Genomic DNA, 15,000 nt, shown 5'->3' with positions numbered 1-15,000 from the left:
AGTCATGCATATGTGAGTGATATGAATGCATAACTGTGTGTGTGTGTGTGTGTGTGTGATGTGTTTGCTGGTATGAGGTAGGGGTGACCCCTACCTCCACCCAAACACACACACACACACACACACACATACACACACACACAAGTCAAACAGACTTCATTACAAAACACAAACCATGATAACCAACAAGAACTCCCATTGCCCCATTCACTTACCCCACCCTGATATTCAACTAAGGGGATGGCGGGATTTGGACACTGAGGAATAAAGGACTGGAAGGGTGGGGGAAGAAAGGGATGCAATAACCACACAGCAAGGAACAAAGGCCAGCCTAATATGACTAACAGTCCAGTTTAATACCAGCAGTTTAAAGGAGAGGAGAGAGGAGAGGAAAAGAGCAGTGATGGAAGGAGAGGTGGAGAGAGAATAGAAGATGAGGATAAAGGAAATATGAGAAGCATTAATTCTCCCTCAGAGAAGCGAATCTGAGGTTCAGATGTAAAGGTCTGTTATATTCTTCTTTCTTTCAAGTTTAACGGAAAAGAGTGTACAGGGGTGGTGTCGATAAACACGTTTCGACAGTTTACCACAGGACTGGATATTCAACACTCATATTCAAGCTCACACTTGGGAGGTCGCATGTGCATAGACACCCCAAATCTAATCACCCACACAGGCAGACGTTTGGTCGCACCTTCTGGATTAATAACATCTTGTTAGCGAGACGGCAACAGCTCCAGCGTTTCAAACGGTTCCATCATTACAGAAAGCTGAATCGGTTCACCTGGACACAACGTTTATTGGGAGAAACGTGACTTATTCTGTCTCAACTGACTGCAGGTATCCTCATCCTTATAATCACCACAGTTGCATGACGACCGAACCAATAATTGGTTTCATATGCAAATTGCCATGACTATTAAGTAGAGTTACAATGGCCATGTGTACTATTTTGGGGAATAGTTGCAATCACAGCATGGCAACAGATGTAGTCTTAGGCCTCACCCTTGGTTCAGAGATGGTCGTTCCCTCTTCACATAGATGGCCTCCTTGACTCCCCATTCAAACCAGTGTTCCTCACTATCAAGGATGTACACATCCTCATCCTTGAAAGAGTGGCCACTGGCCTGTAGATGGGTGTAGACTGTGGAGTCCTGATGAGGTAGCTTTTCTGCATTGTGCCATCCTCTTTACCAGTGTCTGTTTGGCTTCCTCAATGTACAAGTCGCGGCAATCCTCCCAGCACAGCATTATAATGCCATTTATGCTGGAGGACCTGATCCTTGGGGTGGAACAATTTCTGGCGCAGCGTGTTTTGGGGTTTGAAAGCAATTGAGATACAGTGTTTGGAAAATACACATCTCAACTGTTCCGACACTCCCGCCACATATGGAATCACCACTGGTTTACTCTTAGGCAGCTGTTGTCCTTCTCCTCTCTTCAATCGGCGGGTGCACTGTTTGGGCGTCTTCCTGGCTTTGACAAACGCCCAGTTAGGATAACCACTTAACCAGGGCCTGTTTAATGTGGGATTTCTCCCCTTCTCCAGCCGCTGTATCAGTGGGGACATTGTCAGCTCAGTGGTACAGCATCCTGATGATTCCTAGTTTGGGCTTCAGTGGATGATGAGAGTCAAACCTTAAGTACTGATCAGTATGTGTTGGTTTACAGTAGACATCAATAATTAAATGTCCTTATCACCAATTGCAATTTCACAGTCTAAGAAGGCTAAATTGTAATTTTTCACATACTTCCTGGTAAACTTGATGTGGTTCTCCACCGAGTTAATGTGGTCGATGAAATGTGGTATGTCCTGAGATTTAATCCTAACCCAGGTGTCGTCCACAAATCTGAACCAATGGATAGGTAGTGTCCCAGGATAGGTGACCAGAGCCCTCTTTTCCAATTCCTCTATATACAAGTTGGCCGGCCATTATAGGTGAAACTGGGGAACCCACAGCACAGCCATGCTTCTGCCTATAGTACTGCCCCCTGTATGTAAAGTATGTGGACTGAAGACACAGCTTCAGGAGCAGACACACTTGGTCAGTGTTAGGGGTGGTCCTATTGCTAAGGGTGGGAGTCGTCCCGTAATTTCGTATGGACTACCTCCAAAGCTTCATCAACATGAAGCTACGTGACGAGAGATAGAACATCATAAGAGATCATTGCTTCATCCGCCCTCCATAATGATGTCCCTCACCTTCTGAATGTGATGTTCATTACTGCCTACCAACGGGTTAAGAATAGATGCCAGAAACTTAGAAATGTTATAGGCCATTGACTTAATCATACTAACAATATGCGATAATGGCACATCCTGTTTATGTATCCTAGGTAAACCATACAGACTAGATGTAGCTCCCCCTGGGTATAATCTATGGTACAAAAGGTTCCTTCATTACTGCCAGTAAAGGATGGACACAGAAACTTACTCAAAAAACATACAAACAAATCAACAAACACAAGCTGCGGTTTGTTTGTTTGTTTGTTTCTGGCTCTGCTTGCTTTTTAACAACTCCTTGATACCTTTGGATTATTTTAATTGATTTTATAGCTTGCTGATTTTATGAATTTTTACCCAATCATTGACTGCTACAATGACTCCCTGGACTCCTGGTGAGAACCATGTGGACTCAACCATCAGCTAATGGAGCTAACGGTTCCCACTCCCTTGGTCACTGCTGTTATCTACCCCACCAAGCCAAATCCCTCCATTCTCTCTGACTTCTCTGATTTTCTGACCCAGCTATGTGCAATCTTACCTTACATTCTCATCCTGAGTGATTTTAATATCCACATTGATGACAATGACTTCAAATCTGCCATAGAATTCCTGGAACTGCTACAATGCTTCAACTTCACACAACATATCAACTTACCCACTCACAGCCGAGGTCACATCCTGGATTTGGTCTGCTCCACTGGTTTCATAATACATCAACCCTCCAGCCTCAACCTCAACATCTCTGACCACCTAGCAATCACCATGGACATTGACTTTCCTATCCCCACCCCAAAAGTCAAACACATAATATCCTTCAGATATCTCAAATCTATCTCCTTCTCAGCTCTTTCTGCCTCTCTTGCCAGTAAAATGTAGCCCCCCCCCCGCTGTCTGATAATTCCTCCGATCTTGTCAATTATTATAGAAAAACACTCTCCTCCTGTCTTGATCAGCTGGCCCCCATTAAAACCAAAACAGTCTCATTCACCTACTCAGCTTCCTGATATACTCCTGAACTCCATAAAATGAAATCCCATAAGCACCAGCTCGAAAGACTCTGCAAGAAAACTGGTGTAACAGAGCATCTCTAAGCCTACACAGACTACCTTCAACAATACAAAGATGTTCTCATCACAGCCCGGTCCACCTACTACTCACACCTCATACACTCTGGCTCCACTAACCTCTGGACTCAGCCCTGATATCATGAGCAACTTCTGGCCCATCTCCAATCTCCACGTTCTGTCAAAAATACTGGAACATGTTGCTGACACCCAACTCAAAGCTCACCTCATTTCCAACTACCTGTTTGAACCATTTCAATTTGATTTCTGCTCACAGCACAGCACAGAAACAACCCTCCTTAAAGTCACCAATGACCTCTTCCTCTCCTCAGACTCTGGCCACCTCAGCATTCTCATCCTCCCCGATGTTATTGCAGCTTTCAACACCATCAACCACACCATTCTTCTTTCTCACCTTGAATCCTCCTGCAATATCACTGGTACTGCCCTCTCCTGGCTAAAGTCATGTCTCACAAACAGACAACAGTTCATGTCCGAGGGCATCCCCCAGGGTTCAGTGCTTGGTCCTCTCCTGTTCATCCTTCATAAGTTCCCACTTGGTAACATCATATGTCGTCATTGACATGATCACTGGCCAGAGGATCAGCAGCCAACAGGTGATATTTCCCTGTCAGCCTGCAATCAGCCAGTATGAGTGGCACCTGCATACTGGTTGGCCTGTGATTAGGTGCACCTGTCATGGTCTGTGATCTGGGCTCTCCCATCTCCTGATTGGTGCTTTGGTTCACCTGTGCCCAGTCTCCTTGATTGGCCTGTGATGTTGTGCACCTGTGCTGGGGACTATTTGACTGTGTGTTTTGCAGACGTTCCCAGTCGAATCTTGGAGAGGCTTCACGTTGGTCTGCGGAAGCCCTCGTCTCCTGAATCCCCATCTGCCTCCTCTGTGTGAGAGAGTGTTTTGCTGAGTTTTTTATTTTATGTTTATTCGAGTGTGCTTTATTGCCTGCCCCTGTTTGGGAGTGTTTTTTTGTCATTGTGTGTTTTGTTGAGGCCCAGTAAAGAGACTTCATACTTTACCAACTGCCTCTGTCTCTTTGCAATTGGGTCCAAATACGTGGCGTGGCGTTACAGTCATGGTCTCCACTTCCATTGCTATGCCGATGATGTCCAGCTCTACATCTCAACTAAATCCATCACCACTACAATGTACTCCAGTCTCACCAACTGTCTCACTGAAATTAAATCATGGATGCAAGCCAAACTAAATTGTGATAAATCTGACATGATCATCATCGGTCCCGCACCAAAACCTCTCTCAACTTTGGCCTCACCATCAATAACGCCACACTGTCTCCCATCTGCAACCTCGGAATCATTTTGGACAGCAACCTCGCCTTTTAACACCACATTAAACAAATCACCAGAACTGCCGTTTTCCATGTAAAAATCATAACTCTTCTCTGTCCATCACTCTCCTTCTCTGCTGCTGCAACTTTGAACCATGCTATCATCACATCCAGAATTGACTACTGCAACAGCATTCTCTATGGCACATCATCCAAAATTCTAAACAAACTGCAGTATTTTCATTACTCTGTTGCTCGCCTGCTCACCCACTCCTGCTCCCATGACCACATCACCCCTGTCCTCCGCAACCTCTAGTGCCTACCTGTGCCACAACGGATCCAATTCAAAGTCCTCCTCCTTACAAAGCCCTCCATAATGAGGCCCCCCCCACCTCACTGACCTGCTTCAATACCATACCCCTTCCCGCAGCCTTCACTCCTCCAATGCCAACCTCCCGTCTCCACCACACAGGACCAAACACCAGACCTGGGACGACAAAGCTTTTTCCATTTAATGCATGCCTGTAGTGTGTCTGTGTGTGCGTGTGTGATAATTGTGCAAGCAGTCATGCATATGTGAGTGATACGAAAGCATAACGGTGAGTGTGTGTGCGCACACGCACATTCATCCACACACAGGCTGCCTCCCTCTGGAGCTCCCTTCTCAAACACATCGGACTGCACCAATCTGTCCATGCTCAAATCAATTATCAAAACTGACCTTTTCAGAATTGCTTTTAATGTGCGATTAATGTTGTTTATTATATGTTATTGGTGTGTTGCTTTTATGTTTATTTTAACTTATGTAAGGCGTTGTTGTGTACCTTTAAAAGCGCTCTATAAATAACACACATTATTGTTATTACTATTATTATTAATTCTTTCATGTTTCCTGTTTTAGAAATAATAATAATATAATAATAACAACAATGTTATTTATATTTATTATTATTATCATATGCATCCAAACATGCAGGCAGATACACGAAGAAGAACAAAAACAACCCCGCCCAAAGTCACAGAAACACAAGCATACAGTTATTTCATAAAGTACTGTAGCTTCAGTCCTCTCATCCATATATGCAAGTTGGTTTTACATAAATACACGATATTCATTCTGTTGATGGGACTTCTCTGAAAATGCTCCAAAAGCTTCAGGCATTCTGGGATATTCTCTAAGAACAGTAACCCGGTAAGGATTTCTTTGCGAAACATATCATGGTTGAATTAATTGTTTCAACAGCTGTGATGATTACTGTCTTTTGCTGTGCCTCCTAAATGATATTTCCATCTGTTTATTCAAACATTTCCCCTTCTGCTGAGTTTGACTTCTAACCAGTCTATTGGGAGCCGTTCAGTGTGGAATAAAGCCAGTGAAAGTGCATATCGGATGGCTGGGTCTGTTGTTGTTAATGCATCCTCATGGTAGTTGTACATTTTCATGGTAGTGGAACCAGTGGTCACTGGCCAATGGCATCCCGTATGTTTAGCACTTGTCCCTTGACCTGGCCCCGACCACAAACCCACACTGGACACACCATCAGCACTAAATGACCAATCAAGCCAAATAAATGTCTTGCACTGAGAAATATCTTAATGTCAGCCATAGCACCTTCATGTTACTTATGACTGTTTTCACAGCAAACGAATCCTGCACACAGCACTTTTTATCAAGCTAAAACGTTGAGCTACTTTGTCTGTCAAAGTTAAACTTATCAAAACAACAAGATTATGAAAGCTTATGAAAAAAATAACAGATTAATCTACTGTAAATAGATAAATCTGCAGTTAAGCTGGAGTCATAAACTGTTGTCTGCCCTATGTAGATTTTGACATCCATGAGCATATGGTAATGTTGAATGTGCTGACTTTGAACCTGGGGCGGAGCGGTGGCACAGTGGTTAGCGCGGTCACCTCACAGCAAGAAGGTCCTGGGTTCGAACCTCGGGGTTGTCCAACCTTGGTGGGTCATCTCGGGTCATCCTCTGTGTGGAGTTTGCATGTTCTCCCCGTGTCTGTGTGGGTTTTCTCCGGGGGCTCCGGTTTCGCCCACAGTCCAAAGACGTAGATCAGGTGAATCGGCCATACTAAATTGTCCCTCGGTATGAATGTGTCGGCCCTGTGATGGAGTGGCGGCCTGTCCAGCAGAGGTGGAAAACCCGGCTTCAGAAAGTAGAAGTACTAACCATGTATTTGCTCCACCCATGGACTAAACCAGCTGATTTCACTAATTAGTTCTCCTACCTGGATGAAGTGTTGTGCTAATTCGGATCAGCTGGTTTAGTGCATGGGTGGAGCAAACACATGGTTAGTGCGTCTACTTTCTGAAGCGGAGTTTTCCACCTCTGCTGTCCAGGGTGTCTCCCCGCCTGCAGCCCAATGACTGCTGGGATAGGCTCCAGCATCCCGCGACCCAGATTGGGATAAGCGGCTTGGATAATGGATGGAATGGATGGATGGACTTTGAACCTCACTGTGCTCTAACTCAATGTAATCAAGCAGTGTGTATAAAATACTATTAACATGGCTCTGCAAGCTCATCTCCCAAAAGCAGAATGCATTTAATGTTGTTTTTGTGACAGATGTTCATCTCAAGTGAAATACACATCAGAGCTGCTTTGCTACAAGCAGAAACTGCAGGAGCTACTTAAGATGTTGTAAGTGGCAGGGTGGTCAGAGCATTCACATTGCATGAACCCTTCTGCATCTTTAGCAGGTATCTCGAAAATATATAATGAAAATAAGACTCCAATGTAAAAAAAAAAGCCATTGGAAAATGTAACAAAATGCATTCAACAAATAAATTGAATTGTCTCAGCTTAATTTCTGTGCACTTCTGAGCGGGCTTTGAAAATTGGGCAACCTTATATTTGAGTAAAAACATAGGGCAATCCAAAATGTCAAACCTGGGTGCAACACAGTTTTACTGTAGCACCAACAACACTGACACAGTGAATGAAAGTTGTAAACCATAAGAGTGGAATAATTCCTTTACCTTGTTTTCATTCAATAATAAGCTTATGAATGCTGGTTTTGCTCTCAATTTTTTTAATTTTTATTTTATTTTGATATACTTTATTAATCCCCATGGGGAAATTCTTCTCTGCATGTAACCCATCCTAGCTGTGTAGCTAGGAGCAGTGGGCAGCCGCTGTGCAACGCCTGGGGACCAACTCCAGTTCGTCTTGCCATGCCTCGGTCAGGGGCACAGACAGGAATATAAACCCTAACATGGATGTCTTTTTGATGGTGAGGAAAACCGGAGCACCCGGAGAAAACCCACCGCAGACACAGGGAGCACATGCAAACTCCACACAGAGGATGACCTGAGATGACCCCCAAGGTTGGACAACCCTGTGGTTCAAAACACAGGACCTTCTTGCTGTGAGGCAACAGCGCTAATCACTGGGCCACAGAGCCGCCAATGGCTACTTTACAACGCATGTAATTAATAAATTATATAAAAGCAAACTATAAAGCTGAGAGAGATCCCTCCTCTGTTGCTCTCCCTGAGGTTTCTTTCCATTTTTTCTCCCTGTTAAAGGTTTTTTTTTTTTTAGGGAGTTGTTCCTTATCCAATACAAGGGTCTAAGGACAAGATGTTGTGTTGCTGTAAAGCCCCTTGAGGCAAATTTGTAATTTGTGATATTGGGCTATACAAATAAAATTGACTTGACTTGACTTCATGACAACACCAACATGACCTGGTGTTGTCATTAGTACATACAGATAGTATCCGAATAACCCCTAACAATGATAATGACCTGTGGCCAACTTTCCTGCAATGCTTTTATTGATCATTTTAGGCAGGTTGTTTTACCTGAAAATATCTGTATTCTTTTCTGTATCTCTCTCTCTCTCTCTCTCTCTCTCTCTCTCTCTCTCTCTCTCTCTCTCTCTCTCTCTCTCTCTCTCTCTCTCTCTCTCTCTCTCTGTGGTAGGGTGTGAACACTGACACCCTTGTTATTTCAAAGTCTGCCGGGTGGACCCTGTCAAACTCCACACACACACACACACACACACACACACACACACACACACACACACACACACACACGAAATCCCATAAGACGAGTGCTAGCAAGCGAGAAACACCAAAAACCACACATGTTGTATTAGTAACCTCAGCCTCTTGTGTATTCGTGTGTGTGTGTGTGTGTGTGTGTGTGTGTGTGTGTGTGTGTGTGTGTGTGTGTGTGTGTGTGTGTGTGTGCATGTGTCAGTCTCAGGGGAACTGGGCTCAGGACTCAATTAAGCAGGCATGTGTGGAATGCTTTCAGGGGGAACGGGACAAGATGGCCGTGGGGCTGGCACTGTGTTCCTCTGTCTCTCTTGCCCTTGATCTCAATTGGTCTCACTTTGGCTGACCGACGGCAGCGTGAAGGGGAGCCATGTCTCTCACACACACGCACTCACACACACACACACACACACACACACACACACACACACTGCCTTAAAGGGGAGGGATGTCACGCTTGGACAGTCTGCAGGGGTCTCAAGGGGCTCTTGTGTTTCTCCCTCTCTCGCTCTCTCTTGCTCTATCGCCCTCTCTCCTTCCTTCTCTGGCATGTCTCTGGGGACACAGGAGAGCTTGGCTCACCTAATGAAGCATGTATAGTTATCTCTGAGTAACTGGTAATGTAGATACCAATATACCTGCAAGCACAATCCGTTTCCAATAACTAGTGCTCTCTATCTTGGACATGTTGGAAATGTGAGAGTGATGTGAAGTGGGCACACCGTGATATGGCATCCCTTTGTTAAGACAAAGTATCATCTTATCATCTTCCCTTCTTGTTAGTTATAAACTGGGGGGGGGGGGGACAGAAATGTTTGATCTGATGATTATTCATCACCTCTCCCCCTTTTTGAAACGAATTCCCCTCTAGATGCAGTTTTAACAGGGTCCTTTAAATCTAAGGAATAAGTGATGGCTTATCCTTGCATCTTTTGACGTCGTAAAAATTGGATGAAATTATAAAGAAAGCTCGTGGTTTGATTTTTTTTGGTATTCAAAATTAATTTGAAGAAAATCAAAAGTTGATGTGATAGGGTCCGCGGTGGCGTAGCGGTCTAAGCGTCGGCTTGGTGTCGATGCAGTTGCCCACTGGGGACTGGGGTTCGCGCCCCGGTCTCGTCAGATCCGACTATGGCCGGACTCGATGAAGCAGCAATCATTGGCAACGCTGTCTTCGGGAGGGGGGCGGAGTCGGCTTGTGTTCGTCATGTGAATGCGTCTCTGTGTGTGTCGGAAAAACAGTGGTTCGGCTTGGATTCGCCTTATCACGAAAGTGGGGAGGCGCTTTCCTTCGAGACTGCCGGCCGGAGAGATGCAGTTGGCGAACGCATGCAATACGAGGGTGGGTGTTTGAATTAAAATAGGGATCAATTGGCCACTAAATTGGGAGAAAAAAGGGGAAAATCAGAAATAAATTTTATAAAAAAATAAAAAATAAAAAAATAAAAAAAGTTGATGTGATAGTACAGATCCTGTCTGAAGGCTCGTGTCCAGGGTTCGGAAATTAATGGGCCTATGTGTTCTTGAGAACTGAGCGCTGATCTCAGAGATGTGAAAAGCAACTTAGCTAATATATAAGGTAGCAGATGACCATTATGTTTACTGACATGTTTGAATGCCTTCAGTAGATAGCAGTTTTCCGTCACTGCTGTATAGTACATTGTGGACCGCAAGCTTGCACTTGGCAAACAATAACAGAAACACTTTTGCAGCCCAGCTAATTATTTAAGCACATGCATCTTTTATTTTGTTTTAGTCATTATCACTCAACAACCTCTGCTGATATTTAGTAGTAGATGGTTATTCTAAACTTCTGGACAGTAAACGCCAGCTAGAAAAAGTGAATATATGATATTACAATTACATGTATTAAACAGGAAAGTGTAACATTTAGAAAGTGACTAACATAAAGCACAGCTCATTTGGCTGACGGATGTTGCCGACGGAGGTATGGTTGGATCACCCTTGTCTTCTTGCACCGCAACGCCACAAACAATCTCACGTTGCTACGAACAAGACCACAGCAAGCAAGCGAGGTACCCTAAAAACCCTCATGATTAACAATTTACAAAGGCTGGGAAGATCCTGGTCAGATGGTTAGCAGACACTTGCTGCTAACCACGCTTTTCTTTGGCAGAGTAAGCAAACGCATACACACATGCAACCTTAGCAAAGGTACTGAACTTTGATTCAAGGTAGGTAGATAGACAGACAGACAGACAGACAGACAGACAGACAGACAGACAGACAGACAGACAGACAGACAGACAGACAGACGGATAGATAGCTCATGTGTGGACAAGAGTATCTCCAATTAAATTCTCATGCCCTTTGAAATCTTATTAGATTTGTTTACAAGCCCAGTCATATCTAGATATCAACAATACAATCAGAAAATATTCCGCTTTTCTAATTAACATCTCCACTCGCCCCCAACACAACTTTGATAACTGAGGGCGATTTCATTTTCAGCCTGAAACAAATAAAAACAAAACAAAAACACTAGCTTCGCAAAAGGTTAAATCACCATATCTGGCAATGTAACCCTCTTTTATCACCAGGTAAAGAGCCCGGGGATTTATTGTTTCCTTAATAAAACAGAAAACACGACAACACAATTCCAACACGCTGTACTCACCAGTTTTAAAGATCTCATAGCGCAGCGAGAATCCTGCCCCCTGGTGGGCATAGTCAGACACAAACTTGATGTGAAGGGAGGGGCCAGAGGATATGATTGGCGCCGGGGCGATGTTGCTGCAGTGCTTCCCAAGAAGGTCAGCCGACTCCGAGTTCCCATCATGGATCTCGATATAGTCATACCTGGACAGGACAAACATAATAAACCATTTACTCTAGATTCCAACATTTTCTGTTTTTTTTTACACTTAGCCACACTTATAAAACATTTTATGTCTTCGTTTTAGATAAATTTGACGTTCTTATCCAGAAAAATATAAAATTTGAGCCAGCAACTGTACAAAATCAGTATTTCCTCCTCATCTTGAATGAATTTTGCTTGCTCAAAGAGGAAGTTCATTGGTAAGAGTGAGACTATAGTAAAGGGACAGATATTTATTTAATAATTCAAGTAAAACTGTCTGTGTTGCTGTGCAGCCTATAGACGACAGCCCATATGGATTGTAAGTACATTACACTACAAAAGTAGATGAGAGTTTGCCAACAGCCATGTCACTTGTGATGTGCTTTTGAAAAATTTAACCCCCCCCAAAAAAAGCTTTAGCAAAATGAATCTACAATATCAATGCCTAAGTATTTTCGAATCATGAGATAATATTACAGTAAAATTTCTAAAGAAAAGCTGCCAAAATGGTACACACTCAGCAAGTCTGTACGCAACTCTGATAAAATAGTTTACAACTTTCCCCCCCTTTTTCTCCCAACTGTATTTGGCCAATTACCCCACTCTTCTGAGCTGTCTCAGTTGCTGCTCCACCCCCTCTGCCAGTCTGGGGAGGGCTGCAGACTACCACACATCTCCTCTGATACATGTGGAGTCGCCAGCTGCTTCTTTTCACCTGACAGTGAGGAGTTTCACCAGGGGGACGTAGTGCGTGGGAGGATCACGCTATTCCCCCCACCCCCCAAACAGGCGCCCCGACCGATCGACCGACCAGAGGAAGTGCTAGTACAGCGACCAGGACACACACCCACATCTGGCTTCCCACCCACAGACACAGCCAACTGTGTCTGTAGGGATGCCCAACCAAGCAGGAGACAACATAGGGATTTGAGCCAGCGATCCCCATGTTGGTAGGCAACGGAATAGACTGCCACGCCACCTGGATGCCCCAGGGTTTACAAGTTTGATATGACTGTCAAAACAGCTGTTCTGTTGTGTGACCAGAGATGAGCAAAAACAGTGACCTTTTTCTCTCTCAGTGTTTTCTCAGTGTATCCGATTATTTCAGCTACTTGTGAATAACTCAACTACCTATGCTCAAACTGGTGATTAATTTTTGTTTGAGACAACAGATATATGAGGGGACAAACCGTTTAAATTTCCTACATACAGTACAGAAGGTCATCAATGCTTCTTAGATCAATAAACAGCTTGCACCAATCAAACCAATCAATGGGGCTTATGCCGGCTAATTCAAGAGGCTTCTGTTCCTTGACCCTTTCTGACCCCGAGCAACCTCCACCACATGAGACTTGATGACGCTAAACCCCTGACTTAGAACTGAATCAGGATCACAATCTGGTTTATCAAGCAAGTTTTCACATTACTTTGACATGAAGGCATCACATACTGAGCCTTAACTTATATAAGACACCAAACCAAGAAAAATAACAGAGTAAAAAGTCAAAAGTAAAAAAATAGCAAAATATCTGTAGGCATCTGAGGTTGATTTTCTTTGTATAATAGATCACGTGTGTGCAAAAATTGGATTTAGTACTGGATAATGTCAGTAAACACATATGTAGAGAGACAGCCTGTATAACTGTGTATGAACAGAGCTAATGAGAAAAATGATGTGAGGTGCTGATGTGCTGATGTGAGGTGCTGAATCTCATCCCTGTAGGCTGTCTCGTCATTGTTGGTGATACAGCCTACAACAATGATGAGATTCAGCACTTCACATCATGGTTCACCACCAACAATCTTGTACTCAATGTGCAGAAGACGAAGGAGCTGATTGTGGACTTCAGGAGGTCTAGAAGCTGCAGCCACTCCCCCATACACATCAATGGGGTGGAAGTGGAGCATGTTTCCAGCTTTGAATTCCACATCAGCGAGGACCTTTTCTGGACATCAAACACCCAGGCCCTTGAGAACAACGCCTGCATTTCCTGTGGAGGCTGAGGAGCGCCCATCTATCCCCCAAAATTCTCACCGACTTCTACCACTGCATCATAAGAGGGCATCCTGACCACCTGCATCTCAGTGTGGTACGGCAACTGCACCACAGAAGACCAGAAAGCTCTGCAGCAGGTCGTCAAGGCGGCCCAGCATATCACCGGTACCCAGCTTCCAACCATGAAAGACATTTATCACAAACGCTGCCTTTGAAGGGGTCTCAGCATCAGCAGAGCTCCCACCTACTCCAACCATGGACTGTTCTCCCCCCCTGCGCTCTGGGAGGCGCTACAGGAGCCTCAGAGCCTGCACTACCAGGATCAAAAACAGCTTCTTTCCACAAGCTGTTGCCCACCTGAATCTGTCTATCCACTGAATGTCTGTAGATATGTTTATACTTGTGCTCTTTTTTACTTATCTTTAGCTTTTGGTCTTCATGTGTGTATATCTTATACTATGCTTGTCTGTGTCTGTCTTGCACTGTTTGGTGAAGCCACAGCCCTCATTTCATTGTTAACGTGTGCCTGCACATTGTTTTTAATGACAATAAATTGAACTGAATTGAATTGAATTGAACTGAATTGAATTGAAAAAACTGAAAACTGACAAACTTAAAAGTCTAAATCTATCCTAAACACCACAGTCGGGTCTTCCTTTCCATGTAGCATATGGTCAACACGGTCAGGAAGACTTCAATATCTCGTCTTTCCGTTGAAAGACTGGAATACTGCCTTCAGATGTCTTTTATAGCCATTTCTTTCATGTTCTCGGACCATAAACATTAGCCCTATCTGCTGACCCACGGCGGGGGGCTGCCCGTTTGTCTGGACCCCAGACACACACCTGCCTGCCTCTAAAATAGCTCCGTGAAGGAAATTCCTCAGACAACCATTCACGACTACAGCACACCGAGCTTTGGCGTTTCAGCTGGAGGAGCTGGGTGCATTTGATTTAATTCTGCTGGGATGTCCCCAGGATAACATCTCTGTTTTCAGTTGTTATTCTTTCCTTTTTCTTTCTTTTGCGATATTTTTCACCCCAGAAAGCTGGACCAAGGAGCAACCCGCGGCTCCACCGATCAAGGCGCCCACCGTGCTCCATTCAGTGGTGAAAGTCCCTACCACATGCGATACCGTGTCGCTTCTGTTCAGACACATTAAAGACATGTACACTCAGGTGAGGTCTGAAGCCTTTTGCTGTGCTGCGTAGCGGTTTTATCCAGGTGCGAATAACAATCACCCTCATCTGAACACCAATGGAGAGCAGCGCAACATGTGCAGGTTCAAATCCTGCTCACAACTCGGGGCCCATATACAGAAAGACGCACACATAAATGTTTAGGGTGTACGCACACCTGCTCACATGCACATGCACACACATAAGCATTCACGTGCGCACACACTCTCTCTCTCTCTCTCTCTCTCTCTCTGTGTCTCTCTCTGTGTCTGTCTCTCTCTTTGTCTCTGTCTCTGTCTCTTTGTGTGTGTGTGTGTGTGTGTGTGTGTGTGTGTGTGTGTGTGTGTGTGTGTGTGTGTGTCTCTCTCTCTCTCTCTCTTTCTCTC

At 44.3% G+C, this 15,000-nt stretch overlaps 1 protein-coding gene across 1 annotated transcript in view; it reads right to left on the bottom strand.

The window, feature by feature from the left end:
• LOC130120355 (neuropilin-2-like) overlaps nucleotides 1-15,000 on the bottom strand; it is a 131,381-nt gene that overhangs the window by 101,908 nt on the left and 14,473 nt on the right. The window contains 1 exon segment of the mRNA XM_056288904.1: nucleotides 11,258-11,439. Coding sequence (XP_056144879.1) covers nucleotides 11,258-11,439 — 182 coding nt within the window.

The sequence above is a fragment of the Lampris incognitus genome, chromosome 11, assembly GCF_029633865.1.
Source record: "Lampris incognitus isolate fLamInc1 chromosome 11, fLamInc1.hap2, whole genome shotgun sequence".
Classification (NCBI taxonomy): Eukaryota; Metazoa; Chordata; class Actinopteri; order Lampriformes; family Lampridae; genus Lampris; species Lampris incognitus.
This window is presented reverse-complemented; position numbering and strand designations above follow the sequence as displayed.